General features: G+C 46.8%; 1 protein-coding gene across 23 annotated transcripts in view; it reads right to left on the bottom strand.

Annotated features, from left to right (window-relative positions):
• Positions 1-27,075, bottom strand: part of CEP63 (centrosomal protein 63) — a 43,857-nt gene that overhangs the window by 5,943 nt on the left and 10,839 nt on the right. For 9 of the 23 annotated variants that reach the window (XM_034780830.1, XM_034780833.1, XM_034780831.1 and 6 more), the window contains exons 3-12: positions 24,759-24,939; positions 22,403-22,498; positions 18,262-18,384; positions 17,079-17,192; positions 14,565-14,801; positions 14,102-14,247; positions 13,073-13,207; positions 12,387-12,501; positions 3,823-4,020; positions 1,404-1,490 (exon numbers count right to left, since the gene is read on the bottom strand). In XM_034780830.1, coding sequence (XP_034636721.1) covers positions 1,404-1,490; positions 3,823-4,020; positions 12,387-12,501; positions 13,073-13,207; positions 14,102-14,247; positions 14,565-14,801; positions 17,079-17,192; positions 18,262-18,384; positions 22,403-22,498; positions 24,759-24,939 — 1,432 coding nt within the window. Of the gene's footprint in view, positions 1-1,403; positions 1,491-3,822; positions 4,021-12,386; positions 12,502-13,072; positions 13,208-14,101; positions 14,248-14,564; positions 14,802-17,078; positions 17,193-18,261; positions 18,385-22,402; positions 22,499-22,966; positions 23,188-24,758; positions 24,959-27,075 lie in introns of all 23 variants that reach the window. The other 14 variants (XM_034780838.1, XM_034780840.1, XM_034780826.1 and 11 more) reach the window with 9 other exon arrangements.

Here is a 27,075-nt window from a genome sequence, read left to right as displayed (position 1 = left end):
TCTTTCTCATCCTCTACCAAGGGAGGAGAGCTGTACATGCAGCATGCAATTGTGTTTTGGTGGGGTTGTCAGGGTTGGTTTGTTTGTTTTGGTTTTTTTGAAGAGGTCTGTGTGACTCTCTGTTTACATTAAAAAGAAAGCAGGTTGGACATGTGTGCCTAGCACTTCAATGGGAAGATGGTGAGGTTTGGGATGGTCCTTAGTTCCTGGGAGTCTCAGATCGGCCCCCGAGAAAACTGTTTCTCTTGCACAAACTGCAGACTCCCGACAGCTTAGTACGTTTTAGAGCTGGTTGAAAAACATGATCAAAAACTGAACGTTTGTCGTCTCCCCTCATATTTTCCCCTGAAAAAAGTTTGGATAAAATATTCCCAAACAGCTCTAGTAGGTTTTCTGTTGCCTGAATCCAGCCATCTCACCCCCTACGACATGCTGATTTTGGTTATATAAAATACTGCCTACAAAGTAGACATCATTAGTTCCATCCTACACCCACTAAAATAAAATGCCACAGAAATATCTTCCCTCGGAATGTTGCTGCTACTTCATTTTAGTGTCATTGATTTTACTTTCCTGTGCATTGCACAGGTGGGGAGTAACCCAGGCTGAAAGGATATTTTGCTCTGAGAAATCTCTGCAATAGTGACCAGTATATTCCAGCCTTTATGCTAAGCCCCATCTTTCTCTCCCTCCCTATTATTCAGAACTACCGCCCAAAGCAACATCTAGTGGTAGCAGCAAGTCCAACGGATTTTCTGTAGATTTATATGATGTTTTTCAACACCACATCTCTGCCAGTGCCTACTGACTAAAGAGAGGGGGGAAAGTCTAGCAAATTCCCTCTCACCAGGAAGTAAAATGTATTTTCAGTGCAGTAGCTACAAGAGCCAGAGTACTTATAGCTCTCAAACTTGTGGAGGAGGCATCTGGGATTTATAGTCAGACTCTTGAATCAGCTCAAAGCTAGAAGACAAGCTGATAAAAACATGGCATTTACTACAATGTGATGAGAGGAGGCAGCAGGAGCCAGTGGCTAGGGCACTGAACCAGGGATTGGGAGTCCTGGGTTCTATCCCCGCTCTGCCACTGATCTGGTGGGTGGCCTTAAGCAAGTCACCTCCCCCTTTCTGTGCCTCAGTTTCTCCACCTGTGAAACAGAGATAATGACATCAACCTCCTCTCTCAAGTCCTTTGAAATCTACTGATGAAAAGCGCTATATAAAAGCAAGCTATCATCATAATCTCTGGGTCTCACTTTCCTCAACTGTACAACAGGAGGGAATGATGCTTATCCAACTTTATCAAGCACTTGGCAGCCTAGGTGCGAAAGGCATTATATACAAGCGCTAATACTATTGCTACCACACTGCTAGGTCTTCTAATTGCTATTCCACATTCCATACCCCCAACACACTAGACTCCACCTTCTGCAACATCTCAGAGAGGTGACGGTTCTCCAGCCTCAGGGTTTCCAACTGAACCAGAATCACCTGAGAAGACAGGATGAACACAAATAACTAATCAAAGACCTACATGCTCTCTTTTCCCACTTTTAGCTCAAATGCTAATGTAGCTTACAAAGCAAGTTCTGTGTTATAGTCCCCACTAAGTTTGCAATGGCACCTGTACAACTTATTTAGTTGTACACAGTCCAAGCCAGCCTATTTTCACATTGGTTTATAGGATTTTATTGCCAAAGTCGAATTAATGTAAGACATCTCAAATTGAATTCACAGAATCATAGAAATGAAGGCCTGGAAGGGACCTTGAAAAGTCATCACGTCCAGCCCCCTGCACTGAGGCAGGACCAATTAAACCTTGACCACCTTGACCAGGTGTTTGTCCAGCCTGTTCTTAAAAATCTCCAATAATGAGGATGCTACAGCTTCCCTTGGAAGCCTATTCCAGAGTTTAATTAATAGTTAGAAAGTTATTCCTAATATCTAACCTAAATCTCCCTTGCTGCAGATTAAGCCTATTACTTCTCATCCTACCTTCAGAGGACATGGAGAACAATCAATCACCATCCTCTTTATAAAAGCCCTTAATATATTAAGGCTGTTATCAGGTCCCGCTCAGTCTTCTTTTCTCAAGAATAAACATGCCCAGTTTTGTTGACTTTTCCTCATAGTCCAGATTTTCTAAACCTTTTATCACATTTGGAGAGAGTTCAGAGGAGAGCAACAAATTGTCCACATGTTTCCTAAAGGTTGGTGCCCTGTTTTGGACACACTAGTCCAACTGAGGCCTCAGCAATACAAGCAGAGTTGGACAATTACCTGCTATGTCTTACATTATGACACTCCTGTTAATACACCCCAGAATGACATTATCCTTTTTTGCAACTGCATCACACTGTTGACTCATACAGTGTGTGTTCCCCTATAATCCCCTGATCTTTTTCAGCAGTATTACCATCTAGCCAGTTATTCCACCTTATAGTAATTTCATCTGGACCACAATTCCCTGGTTTGCTTATGAAAATATCATGTGGAATTGTGTCAAAAGCCTTACGAAAATCAAGAGATATCACTTCTACTGCTTCCTCCCTATCCACCAGGCTAGTAACCCTATCAAAGAAGGAAATTAGGTTGGTTTGGCATGATTTGTTCTTGACAAATCCATGCTGACTATTCCTTATAACCCTGTTATCCTCCAGGTGTTTGCAAACTGATTGTTTAATAATTTGTTCCAGTATCTTGCAAGGTATCAAAGTTCCCTGCGTCCTCTTTATTCCCCCTTTTAAAGATAGGTACTATGTTTGCCCTTCTCCAGTCCTCTGGGACCTCACCTGTCCTTCAGGAGTTCCCAAAAGATAATTTCTAACTGTTCTGAGATTCTTCAGCTAGCTCCTTAAGTACCCTAGAATGAATTTAATCAGGCCCTGCCAACTTGAATACATCTACCTTATCTAAATATTCTTTAACCTGTTCTCTCCCTATTTTGGCTTGTGTTCCTTCCCCATTGTTAACATTAATCGTGTTGAGTATCTGAAGCAAAACAGTCATTAAACACCTCAACTTTCTTAATGTTGCTTCTTAGCTCTCCTTCCCCTCTAAGTAAAGGACCTAGTTTCCTTCATCTTTGTTTTGCTCCTAATGTATTTAAAGAACCTCTTCTTATTGCCTATTAAGTCCCTTACAAGGTGTAACTCATTCTGTGCTTTAGCCTGATTTTGTCCCTCCTTGCTTGTGATATTCTTTTGTACTTCTCCTTAGCAACTCATCCACATTTCCACTTCTTGTGGGATTCTCTGTTGATTTTCAGGTCAGATCTACCTCAATAAACAGACTGACTTTCCAGAGACAGCAGCACCATTCTGCTCTTGTTTTAAGCATCTCTAAACTGAGCTGAAAGCTGCTGCTACTTTGGTACTACATGGAACAATGAGTTGATTCACCTTTATCAAGTAAAGATTGTCAAAAGTTCCTCTTTGCTCAAGGAAAGCTTCTCTACCCTTTTCCCTCCACACAGCTGACAGCCTAGATAATGCCAGAGCTCCATAGGCAGCTACAACAGGATCCTCCTCACTCAAACCATGCTCAGAAATTCTTTTCCACACCCCTTTCAGCAGGAAAGACAAATAATGGCAACAGGTTTGGTCAGGAAAGCACGAGGCTGCGGGGGACACAACAGGGTTAGAAAGCTTTCCTGGGAGGCTCTCCAGTCCCTTGCTCTGATCATGCCAGTCTCTGGATCCCAAGGCTAAAAACAAAAGAGGGAAGGAAAGCATTAGCTTAGCTGAAATGCAGGACCCAGTGCTGCAACCCTCAGGGCCCCAAGGGCCGTAGAGACAGAGAAAGAGCCTTCAGTCATTTTTACCCTGTGCTCCACAGCTTTCCTCTCTATTCTTTCAATCTCCATTCTCATTCGTTGCTCCATGTCAGAAGTGGACCCGCTGGCCGAGGCGATAGCAATGTCACGCTGGTGGAGTGCCTGCGTCAGCTGGGAGATCTCCTTTTTCATCCCTTCTAGCTCACTGTTATGAGTTTGTTCAGCCTGAGACAGCTGCTCCTTCAGCTGGAGAGAGACGTGCATGAACCACCCATGAATTTTTAAAGGACAGTCAGTGAGAAAGCAGATGTGCTGACACGTGGGTTATGTGTAATTTTAGCACTGGCTAGTGCAGGGCTGTACATAAGCTTTCTTGGACTCTTCTGTTAACATATTTCAATCCTGACTTATAACAAGCTCTCTCATCTCTCATCTTCCCCAGCTATCCGTTGGGGCAAGAAGTGGGTTGTGACTAAGTATCCACTGCAGAGCAGAAGCCCGTCAAAAGGGCTGAACACCCACATCCCTCATTGATAGCAACTGTGAACACTTAAACTCTCTGAAAATCAGCCCGCAGATCTCAACCTATCTATAAAGCGCCATATCTGTAGTAGGGATGTAAATATCCATTAAAAAAGTTAACCGTTTAAACAATTAAAATTATGTCGTGTAATCGGCCCCGGGGCTGGGGGTTAATGGTTAGGGTCGGTTAACCGGTAAGACTAATGCTTACCAGTTAACCGTTTAGTATTTTACATCTCTAATCTATAAACCTATTTCTACAGCACCACAGAGTCTGTCTATCTAGATACTACATAGCACTCAACACTATAGTACCTCAGGGCCTCCCAAGTATTTAAAAATAGAAATAATAGGACCACCACTTTCTCTTTCCTCTTCCCCAGCCTGTGGAGCTGTTTGTGTGTGTGAGTTAATAGGCATGTCTATGGTGAGGTGTCTGTATATGTGAAGAGCTTAGCGATGGAAAGCTACATTGAAGAAATTAAGTTTCCAGTATGTTCTAAATGGGGTGGGGTGACGATTCCTTATCTCTTGGTGGGAACAAGGTCTGTAGGCTAGCTCCTGCTCCTGGGAAAGTTCTGTTTGTCACATTGACAAGCGTAACCCCAGTGGCGTACTGTTTCACCATTCCAGCAGGATGTTGCTGTTAAGGTCATAGTTGCGGGGGAGGGGGAGGCAATCTCTCAGGTTACTAGGACCAATCCCATGGAGGGGAAACGTGAATATGGGCTGTGTATTCCATGGGGAGCCAGTGCAAAGGGCAGAGCACTAGGGTGATATGTTCACTGCAGACGGCTGCTGTTTTCTGTGCCAGCATATGGCTGCATGCCTAGATATCTAGACTGATACAAACTCACTCATTACACTTACAACCCTAAAACATGTTCAGATCCAGATCTCGAGAAGTGAAATGGGAAGCACATTATACCACTGGGCCAGCTAGAGATCACCTCCTTGTCTCAATTTCTTCTACTTTTGCAAATCTGCTGTCATGACCAGGGTCAGAATCGCTCTAAACACACACCCTCCCAGGAAGAAATCTACAACCCCACATTTATGAACAGGGTATACATCAGTTAGCCTCGCACTAATGTACAAAAAACAGCCACAGTCCTCTGGGTGTTACTTTCTGGAAAAAACTATATCACATTTTCCTACCTACAGTATAATGGAAAAAACAGTTACCTACCTCTCATAACTATTGTTCTTCAAGATGTGTTGCTCATGTCCATTCCAATAGGTGTGCGTGCACCATGTGCACGATTGTCAGAAGGTTTTTCCCCTAGCGGTACCTGTCGGGTCGGCTGTGGAGATCCCTGGAGTGGCGCCTTCATGGCGGTGTATATAGATCCCTGCCGACCCGCTGCCTGTTCAGTTCCTTCTTGCTGGAATACTCCGACAGAGGGGAGGCGGGTGGGATTTGGAATGGACATGAGCAACACATCTTGAAGAACAACAGTTACAAGAGGTAGGTAACCGTCTTTTATTCTTCGAGTGAATGCTCATGTGCATTCCAATAGGTGACTTCCAAGCAGATTCCCTGGGGGAGGGGTCGGAGTTTACCTGGACGCTGAATGCAGGACTGCCCTGCCAAAGGCTGCATCGTCCCTTGCCTGTTGGGTACTGGCATAGGGTGACGTGAAGATGTGGATGGAAGACCACGTTGCTGCCTTGTATATGTCATGGATAGGGACCTGCACAAGGAATGCTGCAGATGAAGTCTGTGCTCTTGTGGAGTAGGCTGTCAGCGGAGCGGCTAGAATCTTAGCCAGGTTGTCACATGTCCTGATACAGGTCGTGATCCACAATGAAATGCGCTGGGACGAGATGGGTAGGCCCTTCATTCTCTCTGCAATTGCAGTAAAGAGCTATAGTGACTTACGAAATGGCTCTGTGCGCTCAATGTAGAATGCTAGGGCACGCCTGACATCCAGGGAATGGAGCATTTGCTCTGTTACTGGCATGTGGCTTAGGGAAAAACAGAGGTAAAAATGTCCTGGTCCACATGAAACTGGGAGACTACCTTTGGTAGAAATGCGGGATGAGGGCATAACAGCACCTTGTCTTTATAAAAGATGGTATAGGGAGGCTCGGAAGTCAGCGCTTTGAGCTCGGAGACCCTTCTGGCCGAGGTTATGGCCACCAGAAAGGCCACCTTCCAGGAAAGGCAGGACAGAGGGCAGGTTACCATGGGCTCGAAAGGGGGCCTCATGAGCGCGGACAGGACCAGGTTGAGGTCCCACTGGGGAACAGGCCATTGCACCTGGGGATAAAGTCTGTCCAAGCCCTTGAGAAACCAGCCCACCTGAGATTGCCGAAGACTGACCTACCAGCTGCCCCCAGGTAGAAGGCCAAAATGGCAGTCAGGTGTACCCTGAGAGATTATATTGCCATCCCCTGCTGCTTGAGGTATAGTAGCTAGTCCAAAACAAGGGGAATTGGTGCTTGCTGTAGAGGGCTGCCCCCTGCAGAGACCAGGTACGTGACACGAGTGGAGGGTTTCCTACTTCCCAGCAGGACATCCCTCACTGGGTCTGCACACTGAAGCTCAAGTGGGTTCAACCATGGAGTTTCCACGCCGTGAGATAGAGGGACTCCAGGTTGGGGTGTTGGAGATAGCCGTGGTCCTGTGTAATGAGGGTCAGGCACACGGGAAGGGCAAGTGGCCTGTCCACTGAGAGATTCAACAGCATAGTGAATCAGTGCTGGCGGGGCCACGCTGGCGCTATGAGGATCAAGGAAGCCCCCTCCCGGTGAGTCTTGAGGAGGACTTGTGTCTAAGCGGGAAGGGCAGGAATGCGTACAACAGGTGACTCGTCCATGAAAAGGTGAAAGGTGTCTGCGATGGAGCCTGGGCTGTGGTTCAGAAACGAGCAGAACCACTAGCACTACCTGTTGCACTGCGTCGCAAACAGGTCTACATGGGGAAAGCCCCATCTCTGGAAAATCAAGAGCGCGATGTCTGCCCTGAGGGACCATTCGTGACCATGAAATGAGCAGCTGAGGCAATCGGCTAGCTCGTTGGTGAGATGCCTCTAGGTGCATCAAGTGGACGATGCAAAAATCCCACAGCTCGAGGGCTTCCTGGCACAGGGGAGAGGAGCGAGCACCATCCTGTTTGTTTATATAGAACATCGCTGTGTTGTCCATCAGCCCTGCATGTGCCCTGCAGGAGGGCCTGGAACGCTTGGCATGCCAGACGAACCGCCCTCAGCTCCCTTACATTGATGTGCAGCGATAGTTCTGCATGCGACCATAGGCCTTGAGTTCTGATATTGCGTGCGCTCCACAACCAAGCGTCGAGGTGTCCGTGACCAGCAATAGCGTAGGTTGGGGTTTGGCAAAGGATACTCCCGCACAGACCACTTGTGGCTGCAGCCACCAGCAGAGAGACTTGAGAATGCAAGGGGGGAGGGTAACTATTCTGTCCAGCGGGTCCCTGCTGGGCCTGTGCATCTGCGCCAACCACACCTGGAGAGGCCGAAGGCGCAACCTGGCGTGCTGGACAACATACATGCAGGCCGCCATATGCCCCAACAGTTCATGCAATTTCTGGCCATTGTTGTGGGGAATTGGCGAAGGTTTTTGATAATGTCCCTGAGTGCTTGAAAGTGCAGCTCAGGCAGGAACGCCCTGGCCTGCATGGAGTCCAAGAGAGCTCCTATGAATTCTATTCTCTGCATCGGGGCCAGTGTGGATTTGGGCACATTCAGTATGAGGCCCAGCCTGCGGAATGTGGCCCGAGCCAGAAACACATGCTCCGCAGCCTATGCTTGCCACTTGGCCTTGATGAGCCAGTCATCCAGGTACAGGAACACTTGCACCTGACATTTGCGGAGGAAGGCTGCCACGACCGCCATACACTTCATGAATACCCAGGGGTCCGCCGAAAGCCCAAATGGGAGCACCCTGAACTGGTAGTGCTGGCCACTGACCACAAAGCGAAGAAACTGTCTGTGGGCCGGGATAATGGAGATATGAAAGTATGCATCTTTCAAGTCAAGGGCGGCATACCAGTTCCCCAGGAAGGAATGATGGAAGCCAGAGAGACCATATGACACTTCACTTTCCTTATGAATGTGTTGAGGTCTCGCAGATCCAGGATAGGCTGGAGCCCACCCTTGGCCTTTGGGACGAGGAAATAGCGGAAGTAGAACCCCTTGCCCCAAACTCCTGAGAAACCGCCTCTATTGCCCCTAGAGCGAGGAGTGATTGCACCTCCTGCAGGAGTTGTTCATGAGAAGGGTCCCTGAAGAGGGACAGAGAAGGGAGGGTGGTAGGGAACAGAATATCCCATATCCACCGTGCTCAGGACCCAGCAATCTGACGTGACCTGGGACCAAGCACAGTAGAAGTGGGACAGTCAATTCACAAAGAGGGGATAAGGATCCAAGCTTGGTGTTGGTGCTCCGTCCTCGAGCACATCTTCATAAGTTTGGCTTCGGGCCAGAGGGGCTGTTTGGAAGAACCCTGGCCTTGGCCTGAGGAGGACTGGGACGGGAACCTCCTATTATTCCTGCCCAATCTCTTGCACGAATCTCGCCTTGGGGGCCCAGAATAGAAGCGGGACAGGGGCTTAGGCTTAAATGGATGTCTTTGGGATGCAGGGGGTGTGGATCCCCAAAGACTTTAGAGTCACCCACAAGCTCTTAAGACTGTGCAAGCAAGAGTCCGTATTTTGGGCAAACAAGTCTGCACAGTCAAAGGGCAGGTCCTGGATCATGTTCTGGACCTCCTGTGGTATCCCGGACACCTGCAGCCACGCGCTGCGTTTCATTGTAATGGCAGAGGCCATAGTCCGAGCCACCAAGTCTGCCACGTCTAACGCAGCTGGAGGGAGGATCTTGAGACCACCCTGCCCTCTTCGAGAAGCACATTAAACTCCTTGCGCGAGTCAGCCGGGAGCAACTCCTGAAACTTTGCTAATGTGCCCCAGGAATTGAAAGCATAGCAGCTGAGTCCCGCTTGCTGGTTGGCCACTCGAAGCTGGAGCCCCCCAGTTGAGTAGACCTTTCAGCCGAAAAGGTCCAGCTTCTTAGCATCCTGTGACTTTGGAGCGGGACCTGGCTGCCCCTGTCGCTCCTTATGGTTTGCCGCATCAACCACTAGAGTCTCCAGGTTGGGGTGGGTGAAAAGGTATTCATACCCTTTCGGTGGCACAAAATAGCATCTCACCAACCCTTTAGCGGTGGGTGGTATTGAGACCGGAGTCTGCCAGAGCACCCTAGTAGCGTTCTGAATCGTTCTTATCAGGGGCAAGGCCAACCTAGATGGACCCTCTGGGGCAAGGATGTCCACCATTGGGTCCAACTCCTCCGTGATTTCCTCCACCTGGAGGTTTAGAGTCACCCTCCTAAGAAGGTCCTGGTATCCCCTGGTGTCCATTGCTGGCAGAGTGGTGGTGATGCCTGCCACCGCCTCGTCCAGCAAAGAGGAGGAGGAGGCCCGTGGGACCAGGTTTTCCTGCCCTTCTGGCTCCCTGGAAGCTGGGTCGGGTGTGTTGCTCCCCCCATGACGGGAGGTGGCTCCAGTACAACTGGTGGCGCTGGTTCGGGTGCCGCGCCTAAGTGTGACGGCCCAGAGTCTTTGTCTTGTGCGGGGTCCTCTGGAGCCCTGGAGGTGTGGCGAGACATCAATGTTGCTGGGGGGAGTGTGGGGGGGGAGGCACAGTGTGCGGACGCCACTGATGTGGCCCTAGAGCCCTGACCCTGATGATAGGCCCAAGGAGTCCAAAAGGGCCATTGTACTGGGCCCTGCCACTGAGGTAGCAAGGATACCGCCGGTGCCGACGAGTCCACAACTCTGCGGTGCCAGGACCGCGAGCAGTACCAGCTGCGTCAGGAGACAGAAAACTCAACCTCCAACTCAGAAGAGTATTCTGAACCCGACCACGGGGGAGTGGGAGAGGAGCCTGATGGTGCCAGGGAGTGGCACTGTAACATCGTGGGCTTGCCGTGATGACGAACAGGGGGCAGTGCTGCCATTGCTGCCGTGAAGGGTGCCGGAGATGCTGCAGACGGTGGCACCGTCATAGATGCTGCAGACGGTGGCACCGTCAGTGCTGCTGACAGTGCCTTAACTTGGGCCGGCATCTGCAGCGGTGCCAGAGTTCACATCTGCGGGGCCAGGGACTGCGCCGTCATGCAATAAGGTCCCATGCTGCCTCACAGGTATTTGGCGTGGAGGGGAGTCGGGGAGTCCACATGCATCGGATTTGACAGACCTCCTGTTGGGGCTGGAGTCAACGATGCTGGGTCTTGAGGACCAAGCTGTGGGTGTCCTGCCGTGGGACGCCACCCCGCTGGAATCCCCTCGCAGCTTCTTAATGGGGGAATGACCCCATCCGCCTTCTTTTTCTTATGTGGTACTGGGGACTGTAAGTGGTGCTGCCTGCTAGATCTGGCCTTATGAGCCAGGGAGCAGTGCCAATGCTCCTTCCTTGGTGCCGGGGCATCCTGCACCGAGGCCGGGGTGCTGTGCACCGATGATGCCGGTGTCGTTTACAGTACTGGCTGAGGTCAGAGGGCCGACTCCATCAGGAGGAGCTTTCAACAATAGTTCCACTCTTTCTTAGTCCTGGGTCTAAAGCTCCTGCAAATTGGGCACTTGTCTGTCTGATGACCTTCTCCTAGGCACTTAAGACAAGCAGCATGCGGATCGCCTCTGGGCATAGGTTTTGCACACCTCTCGCACAGCTTAAACTCCTGCGACCGAGGCATGCCCCAGTGCCTGGGGAAAACTAGGGTGGGGGAGAGTCCCTCAAAGTAATCTTAACTAACTATAAACTACTATACAGCTATCAAAACAACAAGGAGTCTGGTGGCACCTTAAAGACTAAGGGATTTATTTGGGCATAAGCTTTTGTGGGTAAAAACCTCACTTCTTCAGATGCATAGAGTGAAAGTTACAGATGCAATCATGTGCCAGCAATGCCCCTCTGCTATGTACATTGGCCAAACCGGACAGTCCCTCCGCAAAAGAATAAATGGACACAAATCGGACATCAGGAATGGTAACATACATAAGCCAGTAAGTGAACACTTCAATCTCCCTGGTCATTCTATTACAGATTTAAAAGTCACTATCATTGAACAAAAAAACTTCAGAAACAGACTTTAAAGAGAAACAGCAGAACTAAAATTCATTTGCAAATTTAACACCATTAATCTGGGCTTGAATAGGGACTGGGAGTGGCTGGCTCATTACAGAAGCAGCTTTTCCTCTCCTGGAATTGACACCTCCTCATCTGGACTACATCCACCCTGATTGAATTCGCCCTGTCAACACTGGTTCTCCACTTGCGAAGTAACTCCCTGCTCTTCATGTGTCAGTATATAATGCCTGCATCTGTAACTTTCACTCTATGCATCTGAAGAAGTGAGGTTTTTACCCACGAAAGCTTATGCCCAAATAAATCTGTTAGTCTTTAAGGTGCCACCAGACTCCTTGTTGTTTTTGTAGATACAGACTAACACGGCTACCCCCTGATACTATACAGCTTTCAGTTAACTATTTACAAATAAGAAATGGGAACCACTAGGTAGCCACTTGCGAATGCAACTGTAAATGGCGGTAAGAAGGAACTGAGCAGGCGGTGGATTGGCAGGGACCTATAGACATCCCCATGAAGGCGCCACTCCAGGGGTCTCCACAGCCAACCCGACGGGTACCACTAGGGGAAAAACCTTCTGATGATCGTGCACGCAGTGCGTGCACACACCTATTGGAATGCACATGAGCAATCACTCGAAGAACTGCTATTTCAGTAAGGCCCTTCCCTTGCTAATTTCCATCAGCCATCCACTGCCACTTTTAAAAGCACAGACCAAGCCTACTCTCTTCCACTCAAGGTTTAAAAAAAAAAAAAAAAAAAAAAAAAAGAGAGAGACGTAAGGGTCAGTTGCGTGTGGAATCCTCAGTTCTCTCCCACCCCTTCATTATGGGGGCAACTATTTCCCCCACAACACACTCTGTTCTTTCATCCCTTTCTTAGCTTTGCTAATACAGAGCACACTGAGAGGGGTTGTGGGCAGCTGTGCTACCTAGTCCTCGAGCCTCGCTCCCCCTCCTCCAAAAGACAGGGATCTGACCTTTTTAATCTCAGCCTTGGCCTGGCAGTGGTGTTCTTCCATCACCCGCAGCTCTTTGCACTTCTCCATCTGCTCCTTGCTCAGCTGTATACACCTGGCATTTATGGCTCCTAGGCTGGGGGCAGAAACAAAAAAAATCACAATTTAAAAACACCCCTATGAGCCACAATGCAGGTGGTCTCAAGAAACCGGCATTCACACATCTATCCTCTCTACCAAAGTCATTTTTACAGACCAAGACTGCTGCAATCTTTTCTGATTAGACACAGCCATTTCTCTTTTCCTTACCCCAAGGGAAGTTACCAACTTCACTTGTAAACCTGGGATTATCTCTACAGATCCATCAGTGGAGAAATCCCATCACAGTTTTTACTAAGAACAGGAAAGATGAGATGTAGCTCCCAGCAGCTGTCTGTTTAGTTTAACAAAGATTTCCCTCTCCATTACAAAGGAAAATGACATGTTTAAGCAGACTAAAGAAAATATTTTTAAAAGGTATATTTAAAAAACAAACAAACCAACCAACTCTAACATCCCACTGTGCTAAGATTTTAGACTCTGATTTCTGTGGACTCTTAAAATACTAGTGGTTTGGACGATTCTACTGTGGTTAACAGCACTGGTGAATAGGACATTATACGTGCCATGTTGTCTGTGTGCTACTGGATTTTGAAGTTGTCCTCTACCTGCCCTCAAGACGAGCCACCTCTGACTGTAGGTTCTTTTCATTCTTCTGTGCGAGATCCAACTGCAGGAGAACGTGCTCCAGCTCCGGGAACTCTTGTGACAGCTGTTTCTCATGCAGGTGTTCTTCCAGTGACCTATACACAAACACAGGACCATCCCAGAAGGCCTTAGTCTCTTGACACACCTGACCCCTATGTGTGTTGCTATAAGAACTGTGATATTTTCTATTCTCTGACAACAGAAGGCGGTCCAATAAAAGACATTACCTCACCCATCTTGTCTCTACTCTAGCTCTACAAAATCCACCAAAACGTAATGCTATAATGTGGCATCTGTGGACATTCTGGATGCTGCAAGTGTCTCATCCTGATGACAGGCCCATGTTTGAATTCAGTCAGATTATGACAGGCCGCCACCAAATTAGTAAAAAACCAACACAACTCAGCAATTTCAATCCCACTGACAGATGCTCAGTAATCCCTGCTGCAGGGAAAGGCATAGCTGCTAGGTCTCCTGTGTATACTTCAGTGTCTCTCTCCACCAGTAGCAAGGCAGAAAGGTGCTGATGCCTTTGCCACAATCATTATCACCTTGCTGAAACCTTGATCCTATGCCCTTAAAGTTAATGGGACCTTTTCACTGACTTCAAGGAGCACATTTAGTGGCCAAAGGATGATTTCTCTCTCCACTACTCACCTGAAATGCACAGAAAGGGAATCAAACACAACGCACTGACTCAGGAAACCTACCAAAGAGGCAAGGCTGAATCCCTCTGTATTTACAATACTACTTTACTGTTCAGATGGTGATTGCTTTTAAAGCAAATACGATTAACACATGCGGCGAATGAAATGAAGAACGGGCACCCTTACCTTACAGTGTCCCCCTACCGCATACAACAACAGCCATGAGCTCAGACTCCAAGCATACAGAAAGGGCTCCACAGCCCCAGAGAGTGACTCAAGGTCACAGATCTACATTATTTAGTGGGGTAATGGCCAACCATGTTTAGATGTCAAGGATCAGACCTGATAAGGAGCTCCTTGCTGTGCAGGGTTTCAGTTATGCTGGCCAGCTCCTTCTGTAACTGCTCCTGATGCATCTTTGAGCTCTTAATGAAATCCTCCTGGGACTGCAGAGTGACTCTCAGCTCCAACTTCTCCTCCTGTAATACCTACAAGAACGGAAATGGAAGTGACTGTCGCAGGGATGGACAGAATCAGTTAGTATAGCTGGTCTGGAGATGAATTTTCAGATGCCAAAAGAAGCCCTCAGTGTTAGATAGGTAATGGGATCACAATGCCACATGGGTACAAAGCCGGCCTCGTGGCCAGCTTGGAGCCTGACACAAAGGCATGGATGGAAGGGTGGGAGAATCTCTAGGGTGACTGTACCTCCCAGGTGATAATCTCAGCTCGAGATGGTAAGGGAATGCACTGAACTACCCCCAACATCCTCCATGGACAGCTCTCACTGCTACTTCTCACAAACCTCAAGCATTTTCTTAGAATGCCCCAGCTCTTCTTGGACTCTTTGGTGATCCTCCAGAATCTTCTGACTGGCTCCAGTCAAGTCATCCACTCTCATGTTAAGCCTCTCCACCTCCAGCTCATTGGCACAGATGGTATCATTGGCTCGCTCCAGCTTGCTGGTTAAATGCTGGATTTCCGATTGGCTGGCCAGTTGCACAGATTCCAGCACCTGCTTCCGATTGGTGAGTTGAGTCTGCTGACAGAGGATGTTGCTGTGTTAAAGCTAAATTACATATAAAGAGAGGTGAAATAAACAGATTTGAAGCTTCATGAAGGCTCCACACTAATACTTCTCAATGCAACATGCCATTTTCTCTGAAAGCAGCGCTGCCCCTCAGGGAACAACAGGAGGCGCTGCCTCAGGACTGTACATAGGTGCAGCCTTTGAGGTGGGGAGAAGAAAGGAATTGACAGGATCCTTATGATTCCAAAAGAGGTTCTGAGGGCATCTAAGGAAAGAGAATCTCTAAAGCAGACAACCCACACTGCCCAACAGATTGAACAAACAGTAAAGCAGTCTAATTTCCCTGTCCATCAACCCAGGGGTTAGATCTAGCCAGAGGACAAAGTGGAAGCAGCTTTGGAAAGCCATATATGAGCTAGAAAGCCAGGCGAATCTGGTAATACCACATGGAGACAGGGAGCAACTCCTGACAGATGGAAAAGGAATCAAATAGAAATTAGAAACTGGAGTGATGGGAACAGCCAGTCGTGTTCTGTTTCATGCAGTGATTCTCTGGTACTAGAAGCTAGAACCCTCACTTTCTTGAGATTTGAAGGTTTTATTGTTTTAAATGTAAATTAGAGAAAGAAAAGGAATAGAATAGTTATATTAAATGTCTCACTGGGAAACAATACCTTCCCTATTATTTGAAGACTGATGTAATTTAACAAATAAGCCACATCATATTCACTTTCTGAACACCTTTTTAATGTAGTGCCCAATATACACAATGTTGTCATTACCCTGGCAATCAATACACAAACCTGGATCACAAGGAGCAATGGCTACGAAAGTAAAAACATATGATGTTTTTGGGCCATGATGGCCCAAGAAACCAACATGCCAGATTGGCTGAATTCATGGACAGTTTCTGCAACAAGGGAAAGCCTGAAGGTAAAAGTTAAGACCCACAAAGGAAGGACCTAGCCATAATGTCCTATGGTGCCACGTAGGAGACCCAGTTTTGGTTGCTGGCCTTTAGTTTATTAGGCTGGCAGGGGTGGAGGGAAGGCACTCCTCACTGGGCAAGAGAAAACCAAGGTCTACTCCAGAGTAACCTATGCAGTTAGAGTGACAAAAGGGAATCCAGTAGTCCTTAGCTGGAAAAATGGCACTGCTGACTAATGGGTTGGGTTGGGTAGTGGCAAGAGTGTGCGTGGGTCTGCAGATCTCATCCAACCCCATGTCAGAAAAAAACAAACAAACAGAAAATGCTGTGAGGATGTGTTTGTGACAGGTTTTATTTTTTTAGGTTGAGATTTCCAAAGCAGTCGTGAGGATTTAGGAACACATCTTCCATCACCTTTAATGGCAAACATGAGCCTAAGTGCCTAAGTCCCTGAGACTGCTTTAGAAATTTCAACCCAAATGCCCCGTTTTTCTGCTACACCGTGATCTAACACATTGGCCAGTGCTCCAAGGACACGTCTCTCCTCAGAAGACTAAAATATCAAGGACAAAGACAGCAGCGGTGAGACCTTCTGCTCAAAGGCCCACTCGGCATTTGTGGATCGGCTAGTGTTGGCCCCTCACAAAGCACCATCAGTGCCAGCTCCAATCCTGTCAATGCAAACTTCAAAATTCCTCCTTGCCAGAGCTTCCACTCAGCAGCAATTCAGGAGCCCGTTAAGTGCAAAGCTCCCAACAAGAGCTTCTTATCAGCATTTGCTGTGATTGTGTCAGTGTAAGCTTCTTCACAGCTGGGGTCTGGGTCAGCTCATCAGACTACTGCAGCAGCACTAGCTCAGAGAATGCATTAACTTTTCAGGAACAACAGCACCATTCTGCTCCTGTTTTAAGAGCCTCAAAAACAGAGCTAGAAACTGCAGTTACTTTGCTACCGTGTGGCAAGTGCCTTTTGTATGACAAGACTATTTTCAAAGAGCAACTTCTGTATAGCTGCAGTTACACAGCTGAGGACTGGCAGGTACATAGCTTTGAACATGACATGTCAGAAAAGTTATTTTAAAGAGTCATGTCCTGTAATCTCCCACCACTCCCAGAAACCATCATTTTACTATCTTCCCCCTGCTAATATTTATGAGTGGGATTGAGTGTACGGAAGCCATTGGGAAGGTTCAGCCAGCCTCCATTAACAGACTTCAGATCTTTCACGGCTTGTACTGTATAGACGAGTTCACTCCATTAGGACTGATAAATTCATTTCAGTTGCGATCTGAAGTGGATTCACACTTGAGGGATTTCATTAGTTCGTCACTGCAAACAACTTTCAGCACAGATTAATTGTACCTGAATGAGCTCAGACTGCTCAGCCAAAGCCTTCCTCTGGGCCTCCAGTGACGCCACCTGCTGCTGGTAAAGCAACCGCTGCTTCTCCCAGTCTAGAGATTTCTGACGGAACTCCTGCAAGGACAATTGGGATGACCTGGAGTTTACCACCCATTTGGTTGTCAAGATCATCCCCTCCCAACTCTCACTAATGTTCCCTGTCCCCCCCACTAGACACTTGTGGGCCTTCCTCCACAGCAGGGAAACCATTAGCCGGGCATTTAATGCATACTTGCAAACTTAGTGAGTTCAGTAGCAGCCTTTTCTTGTAAAGTTATAGGGAAGTAGAATTGTTAATGCTATGACGGCAAATCTGTAAAGCTGGTCATGAATCCGCACTCAACATCTGTAAGTAGCAGTAATTGACATTAAGGTTTTAACTTGAAGAGAGCAATGCCACAGCATAGTGTAAGGTTTTTTTTACTGCTGAGTGAAGTAACAATAATTCTTAACTCAGAAATCAGACACTGCCTCATAGAGGTGTTCTGGGGAGATTCGTTACCAAGTTCTGAGTGGTGCTATCAAAGATGAGAGTATGTGGCTGGTCTCATCATGGTAGTAAAATTAAAGACAAGCTGGACTTAGAAAACACTCATGCAGAGAATTTCCTCCAAACCCTGTGGCAAAATTCAACGCACTTGAATTTTCTACCTTTACATACGGACTTGTCCTTAAAACATCCACTCACCTTTGATTTAATCCATGATAATAATATCATTTATTAACTGTATTAAAATAGCAGCAAGCCTCAACAAAGATTGGGCACCATTGTCCTAGGTGCAGTACAAATATGTTTACTTGTAACCATATGTTTCTTTTTACATTTTCAAATAGTTCTCCCCTACTCCCCACACACACACACACACACACACACCTGTGACAGCTTGCCCCGCTCCTTTATAAAATCTTGGTGGACACAATGTTCATGAACTCACATGGGATCCCAATCAATTTGGGCAGCATCATGACAGGAGCAGTTCAGAAACAGCCTTTGTCCCACAAGAACAGTGAATGCAGGGGTGAGTGGACTAAGTATTTGCACGCACAGTCCACTTGCCTATTAAACATTCAGAGTTGCTACTGAACGTGAAATGGTCAGTTTGATTTGTATGAACCATGGCCATAGCTGCTATTATCCACAGACCTCTATCTTCTTAGTCAATCTGCTCACTTCGGATCGGTCATCCCCTTGGCACTTGGGACCCTCCCTAGCTTCTTTCAGTTGTTTCTTCTGCAGCTTCTCATAGCTTCTCTTCAGCCTGCCTAGCTGCAAGGAAATCAGTGCAATTTTTGATAATGCTGGCCAAGGTCACAGTGCATTAAATTAATGAAGCATTCTGAAGGAAGGGACAAAGTCATTTTATAGATACACTCCCTCAAACCAAGACCATCTGGCTGGCAGAAGATTTCTAGCTGTATAATAAACAAAAAGTACTATATGTACTCCATAATGTATCAAAATATGCTGGACTGTGCCACGGTGGTGCCCTGCTGGGTGGATCATCATCAGCAGGAATTGAACCTGGGTCCTATGGACTTAAGGCAGGAGCCATTACTGCCTGAGCTAAAGTACCCAATACCCAGCTCTGTCAGCCAAGGTTGTACCGGCTCATAAACTTCTGACAGAGCACCTTGCTGAGCAGATATGGGTTACAGAAACATGGAGTGACAGCACCCAAAGAGAAACAGAACGCTGCGAGGCTTGACTACAAACGTATCAAGGATGTGGGTGAAAGACATTCATGAAATCCCAGTGAATGCGATACAATAGCCACTCATCTTGTCATATTGGTTACTTAGCTAGGTCATAAATTTCCCCACTGACTGGAGAAAGTTAAGAAAGAATATCACCCACATCTATTGCTAGAATTCTAATTTTATTTAAAAACTTGAATAATAAATACTTTGCATTTAAATAGCACCTTTGATCAAATATTTTGAACTTAAACAGAGCATTTGCCACCTGATTATCTAATTTCTTTACAAACACTGACGAAATAAAACTCTTAACATCCTGTGACTTGGGGAAATATCTCCATTTTACAGATGGATAAAATGAGGCACAGAGTGAGTTCGTGACTTGCCCATTGTTATAAAAGAAACACGTGAACAGAGCCAGGAAGCGAACTTAAATCTCATGATTCCCAGTCCTGTGCTTTACCCACAAAGCCATGCTTCCTTTCAGAAGAAGATTTCCTGATTCAGCAAAGTGCTTAAACATGTGCCTAAATGCTTTGCTGAACAGGGATGGATTTACACACACGTTTAAAATTAAGCACATACTTATGCGCTTTGCTGAGTGGGAGCCGGAGCTTTATAAATATTGATTTAGCCTTGCAACATCCCTGTGATTTATAGAATATATAATATCAACTATCCCATTTATAATGATGGGTGACTTGGGGTATGGGAGAGGTTGTGAGGCTTTCCTACAGACACAAAGCAAGCAGTTCGGGGATTAGACCCCAGGATTCCTCAGCCTCCAGTTCTAACCCCCACCACATTATCCCTTTTTGAGTTCAATACTAATGCTCCTCAGTCTTGACCACAACACAGTTGTGATTCCAATCCTGAGCTTTAAGACAGATCTCCTAACACACTTCAGTCTGGCCTAGCAGCATCTCTATTATTCCAGTGGGGACATTTCCTGAACAAAGACTGTTCATCATGTTGAAATGTAAGGGGGTTTTAAATGAGGATAGATGTCTTCTGCACACTAAATTGAGATTATACTTATGACCTACGGTAAGCAGGAATTGAGCCCAATCCTCCAGAGATAAGAGGTCAATGCACTGCTACCCTCTCCTGGCATTTAGCTCCACACTACTGACAAGCCAATGGAAACAGAAGTAATCACTAAGGCACTTACATGAAATGCTGTCAGCCCACCTGCAGAAAATCTCAGCATCTGTTGCATTACAGTGGGCAGGACGTTCTTTGTGAAATGAAGAGTGTGGAACTCTTTTTAAAAGGTCTTTGTCAAGTAAATTTAGTGATATTAACATGCCTGGGAGAATGAAGTCATCTTCAAAGAACAAGAATACAGGCAGAACCAGTATAAAACTCCATACACACACACACCTGCCCCCCACGCACTCTGCCAGTCTCCTTCAGCCCTGGCCTGGAGGGTCAGGATCTATGCTGATTCAACAGCTAGAATTTCCTCTGAGATATCAACAAGAATATCAACGGGCATGCTGGTCTCTGGAATGTGGACACCCATCCACTGGTAAAAGGACCGAAATCAACTGACTTCACACTAGCCTCTGAAAAGCCACCAGAATAATGATCTTCTGTCACTACCAAATTGAACCCATTTTACATGGCAAGTGCTCACAGACTACCATAATAGGCGGCAGGATAAAGATAAGGAGATACAGAGATTTTGTAGGAGACCGTAAAACACAGAGTATTTCTGATCTACAGGGACATGACATAGACTCCATAGCAATTTTCAGGAGGGGGTTGGTACCCTTGGCCCAATTCAAATCCCAACACATGCCCATGCACTGGTGGAGTCAGTATACCACATGGTGGATGATAGTCACTTTCTCTCCCAGCCACCATGACTCTACTTTTGGAGGGAGGTATATATCTGCTGTAGGAAAAGTCATCATCTCATGTTTATTTCACATGAAAAAAGCCAGCTGCAGTGCTGTGCATTCTTTAAATGTCATACTATGCTGGGAGAGCAACTGCTTGTATACATAGCAACGTAAGCACAAGCATAGGGGTGGCTGGGATGAGAGAAGACAGGAAACCTTGGCCGTAAACTTCTGCAGCTTTTTAACACACCTGAAAGTAGCCACAATAAGGACTAGTCTACACTTGAAACGCTACAGCTGCGCGGCTATAGTGCTTCAGTGTAGCCACTCACTACAATGATGGGAGGGATTCTCCCATCGCCATAGTTAATCCACCTCGCCAAAAGGCAATAGTTAGGGGGATGGAAGAATTCTTCTGTCAGCCTATCACTGTCCATGGCAGGGGTTAGGTCAGTTTAACTATGCTGCTCAGGGGTGTGGATTTTTCTACACTCCTATGCAACATAGGTGGCTCAACTTAACTTTACAGTGTGGACCTGACTTCAGTTTACAGCAGGGACAGGCAAACTTTTTGGCCTGAGGGATGGGCAAACTTTTTGGCCTGAGGGACTCATCGGGTTTCGGAAATTGTATGGAGGGCCAGTTAGGGAAGGGGGATGTGGCCCAGCCTCCACCCCCTATACACCACCCCCACCACCCCCCGAGATCCCTGCCCCACCCAACCTCCCCGTTCCAACTGCCCCCCCGGGATCCCTGCCCCATCCAAGCTCCCCGTTCCGACTGCCCCCCCCAAGACCCCTACCCCATCCAAGCTCCCCGTTCCGACTGCCCCCCTGGAATCCCTGCCCCATCCAAGCTCCCCATTCCGACTGCCCCCCTGGAATCCCTGCCCCATCCAACCACCCCTTCTCCCTGTTCCCTGACTGCCCCGGGAACTCCTGCCCCTGACTGCCCCCACTCCCCCATCCAAACCGCCCTCTCCTTCCTGACAGTCCCCGGAATGCCTGCCCCTCGCCCCCAACCCCGCTCCCCCTCATTCCTGACTGCCCCCCCGGGACCCCTGCCCCCATTCAACCCCCCTGTTCCCCACCCTCTGACCGCCCCAACCCCTATCCACATCCCCACCCCCTGACCACCACCCCCGAACTCCCCTGCCCTCTATCCAACCCCCCGCTCCCTTACCGCGCTGCCTGGAGCACTGGTGGCTGGCCCGGCTGGAGCCAGCCATGCCGTCGCCACTGCGGAGCACAGAGCACCGGGTCAGGCCGGGCTCTGCAGCTGTGCTGCCCCAGGAGCTCGCTGCCCAGCCACCCAGAGCATTGCACCGGCGGCAGAGCAAGCTGAGGCTGCGGGGGAGGGGGACAGCAGGGGAGGGGACGGGGGTTAGCCTCCCTGGCCAGGAGCTCAAGGGCCAGGCAGGAGGGTCCCGCCGGCCAGATGTGGCTCGCAGGCCGTAGTTTGCCCACCTCTGGTTTACAGCAAGTATTTCCACTTCCACAGTAATTTGTTAAGCACTAAGATCCTTTGGAATGAGATGAAGAGTGCTACATAAATGTAAAATATTATTCTGTTGCTAATCAATCCTCTTGTTTTGGCACCCAAGTGGGGAAGGGAGGATTAAGAAAATCACAGCAGTCAAAGGACAGTGAGGAAATGAAACATTTCATCTGTCAGACCACAAGGCATAGACTGGTGTTTCAACACCAAATCTCATCTCATCTTGAAACTTGAAACACTCACCTCTTCTTGAAACTTCTTCAGCTGCTGTTCATACTCTACAGCCATGCCTTGTTTGTCTTGCTCCGTGTGTTCTAACTGCTGGCGCAACCTACCGACCTAAAGAAAGAGTTAAAACAAAACACAGTGACTATCAGCACAGAAGCAGCAGACTCCAACACAGCTGGCTGTCTCGCCAGTAGATGAGGAAATTGAAGGATTTCCATATTTTAATTTCATAGTATATATTACATACATAAACACACATTATAGTATAAGTAGTAGCAACTGTTACAGATAAGGTCCTGCCCCAAGAAATGCTATTGTCCTACTGGTTTCAATGGGGTTACTCACCACGCATCAGTTTAAGTGTGGGCTTAACTCTCTGCCGGATTGGGACCTAAATTTGCAGAATTGCTTCCATTTCAACCCCTTGTTTTCAGCCAATCAGTTTTCTGAAATTTGCATCTTTTGGGCTGAAATTTGCCAAACTCAGTTTATGCCAAAAGGTGACTGGGGGTGTGGGGAGGGGCACTTTGATCAGATTAATTTCATTTCAAGCTATTTGTCAGCAACAAAGATAGCTACCTCTGCTGATTCATCTGCAGGGAGTGAGAAGAAATTCTTCCAATTCTATATGCGGGGAGGGGAGAAGAGAGGAATAAAAGAAAATAGGCTTCGAAACAGGTGAATGGGAGATTATTCCTCCTTATTAAAAAAAAAAAAAAGCCTTTAAACTCATTTTCTTTCTTCCTCACATCCTTTCCCCTTCCCAGAACTCCAGGGCAGAGACCCGTCTAATTGTATGTCTGAAAAGGAACAAAGATTTGGGCAATGAAATAAATTATATATACATATATATTTTACAAACACATCTCAGCCTAAGAAATGTATAGTTTGTCTCTGGTGATAGGGAATCTCTCAAAAGTTTTCAGTGAAATATAACTGGTAAAAGTGTGATCATGACCCGTACAAAGAAACTTCATTCAAACTGGTTGTGAATACTAGTGGCCTGATACAAAATAACTGCATTCTGGACATGCTAATCCTAATACGTACCCTGTCAATCATTCATATCTGGAGAAGAGGGTAGGGCATTAAAAACTAAATTCCCAGCACGTTACCAATATAAGCTACCTGAATCTCTTTTTTCTCCTGCTCATTGTCTTGTTAACCTAGATTATACACAGATCTACTAGTAGTTATGTACATACTTACATGTAGTTTAGGAACCCTAGAAATACTTGCAGTTCCACGGTGACAAAGGCGCTCAAAACACAATTTATATACTTAGTCACCAACAAGTTTTGTGATGAAGGTGCAAATTCCAGTCCCAAGGTGTTAAAACTTGAATGCCTTCCCCACATCCCTGGAGTGCAGCTAACATGCTACTTATGGGGAGGGCAATGTGCTGACAAGGAACAAACAGGACAAAGAAGCTGTACAATGGGAGGGAAGATTTTTAAAATATTTTAAAATAAATGAAGTACAGCTAAAGGTCAGAGAGAGTCCCATAGCCCACCACAGTCCTCTTGATCTCCTAGCACTCAAGAGAAGGTGCAACATTGCTCCTTGTAAAATGAGTTAAGTTTAATATCATTATAAACACAAACCACAGAAGCTTTGCTACTTGATCTATCTGTATAGTACTGACACGGGAATTTGTTACATATATTTTTGAAACCCCACAAAGCCAATGCCTCAGCCCTCAAAAACAAATCAGTTTGGAAACATTGGATCATCACTTGATGCAGTTTAGCAACTAGCTTTCTCAAACCTGTCACTACCCTTGTGATTGGAAGTATTCAGTCTGCTTTTGACTTCTGTGACCAGAGCAAGTGTTTCTGGGATCTCACCAGGGGCTTTGGGAGTCCAGGCTGGTTTAATCAAACAGGGAGTTAGGCATCCAGTTTCCATTAAATAACACTGGGAGTTAGACAACTCATTCCTTTGCCAGTGACAGGCAGTCTGCAGTTGTGAAGCAGGTCCCTGCTTCCCCTGGTTAACAGGACCTGACATGTTACACATTTACATTTTTTCATTGAAGTTTTCACCACTTAATTTCTGAGCTTTAATCAATAAAACAGCAACAAAAAACAAGATGCTTCTGACAAATAGGGTGACCAGACGACAAGTATGAAAAATCGGGACAGGGGGTAATAGGAGCCTATATAAGAAAAAGACCCAAAAATCAGGACTGTCCCTATAAAATCAGGACACCTGGTCACCTACTGACAAAACAGTGACTGACGGGGATACATTTTTGTGCAGAGACAAAGAACGTTATAAAAATTTGTGCTGGCTCTGTATATTCTATATTGAAGGACAACGTGCACAGGAATATCACTGAATGTTAGATAGAGTGAGCCTGGGGCTGTACCTCCTTGTGTTTCTCAGCCAACAGAGTCTTGACAGAGGAAAGCTCGTGATCTCGGATCTCCAAGCAGGTCTCCAGAGCCTGGGTCTGCCCTTCCCATTCAGACTTCTTATGAGCCACCATGATATCGATCTGCTTCATCAGCTCCTGCAGTTCTGCCTCGCAGGACGTCAAGAACCCTCTGCTGGCAGGAAGACAGCTTGCTAAAACCGCACAGTAGACAAAAGAGCTACTGAACCTAGCCCAACAAGAGTTCTTCTTCCCTCCACTCTTATAAACCCCCCTCACCCATGATGATGGGCACCTTCACCAAATCAGGCTAACTGAACTCCTTGACTAGAGCGGTAGTAGGGGCAGGCACAGTAATTAGGGCAACGTTAAAATGTGTAACATTCTCCTCATCAAGGAAAGCCATAAGCAGAGAATTATTTAACACTGTGGCAGCTAACCAGGCAATCTAGTATAGCTCAAGTATCAGAGGGGTAGCCGTGTTAGTCTGAATCTGTAAAAAGCAACAGAGGGTCCTGTGGCATCTTTAAGACTAACAGAAGCATTGGGAGCATAAGCTTTCGTGGGTAAGAACCTTGCTCCCAATACTTCTGTTAGTCTTAAAGGTGCCACAGGATCCTCTGTCAGTATAGCTCAGGATCACAGGGGGTTCCTCACCTATGTGCTAGAACTACGGTGTTGACAAATGCTTTCTTTGTGTACTAAACTAAAAAGAGCATTCAAACATTAGAGGCCAGAACCCTCGCTGGTGTAAATCAGCCATAGCTCCAACTGAAGCCAGTGGACACACTGATTTGCATTAGCTACGGATCTGACCATAAACACACATGTAGAACTTTACACTTTTAAACAAAATAACTTATTTTCCCCCCATCTCTTCAGGTCAAGACACTAGCCAAGGGGTGGAATTTTCAAAAGCGCTTAGCATGGCCTAACTTGGATCCACTGAAATCAAAGGGAGTTTTACCACAGACTTCAATGGGAGCAAAATTAGGCCAATGCTGAGCACTTATAAAAATCTCAGCCAGGACAAATAGCCTATACAATTTAAATTAAAGGCAAAACCTCTCTTTATTTAATCACAGGAGCATTTCTTTACTCACGGAGAACAAAAAGCATCTATAAATACAGTAATTCCTCACTTAAAGTCATCCCAGTTAACGTTGTTTCATTGTTACGTTGCTGATCAATTAGAGAACATGCTTGTTTAAAGTTGCGCAATGCTCCCTTATAACGTTGTTTGGCAGCCGCCTGCTTTGTCCACTGCTTGCAGAAAGAGCAGCCCATTGGAGCTAGCTGGTGGGGGCTTGGAACCAGGATGGATCAGCAGCGCCCCCACTCCTCTAAGTTCCCTGTGGGGCAGCTGCCCAGCAAGCTATCAATTGCCTGGCAGTTCAGGTGTCCCTCCCCCCACTGCCGTGTGCTGCTCCCGCCCTCTGCCTTGGAGCTGCTCCCGGGAGCCTCCTGCTTGCTGTGCAAGGGCTGGGGAAAAGAGGTGCTGATGTCAGGGTGTCCCCCTCCCCCTCCGCTCCTTTACCCCATTTCCATAGAGCGGGCGGGGAGGGGGGCGAGACACACGACAGGGCTCAGGACAGAAGGAGCTTGCTGGCAGCAGCTGCTGTCTCAACTTGCTGATCTTCTTAAGAGGGCAATGTACTTAGACTGGGGGGTCAGGGTACTTAAAGGGGCAATGCACATTTCTCTCTCACACACATGGTGTGTGTCTCTGTCTCTCTGCCATGCTGTCTCCCCTCCATTTGTGCTGCCTTGTAGAGTGTGAGGCTACATTAACAACAATGTGTTAACCCTTGAAGACTCAGCCAAGTGCTAGTTCATCATTTAGCAGTAAGGCATTCCCTGGGAAATAGCCCACTCTCTTCCACCCTCTGACTTCACCGCCTCAACCAAGCTTCACAATCATCATTGCTGTGTACAGTATTAAGTTGTTTGTTTAAAACTTATACTGTGTGTGTGTGTGTGTGTGTGTGTGTGTATATATATAAAAAAATAATTTCCCTGGAACCTAACCCCCTCCCTCCCCTTTACATTAATTCTTATGGGGAAATTGGATTCGCTTAACATCGTTTCGCTTAAAGTAGCATTTTTCAGGAACATAACTACAATGTTAAGCGAGGAGTTACTGTACAAACCTCTGTGTTTTGACACTTGGATAATGCACAGTTAACTGAATGGGATTTTCATATTTTGTAATTAAAAAAAACAAACACACACGACTTTGTTCCTATGACACTATCTCAAAATAGCACCCTGGAACCCCCATATTCACCACTGTGATATGATTATGATACGT

This window comes from Trachemys scripta, chromosome 9, assembly GCF_013100865.1.
Source record: "Trachemys scripta elegans isolate TJP31775 chromosome 9, CAS_Tse_1.0, whole genome shotgun sequence".
NCBI lineage: Eukaryota > Metazoa > Chordata > Testudines > Emydidae > Trachemys > Trachemys scripta.
The sequence above is the reverse complement of the archived record's forward strand: the minus strand, read 5'-3'. Positions and strand labels throughout refer to the sequence as shown.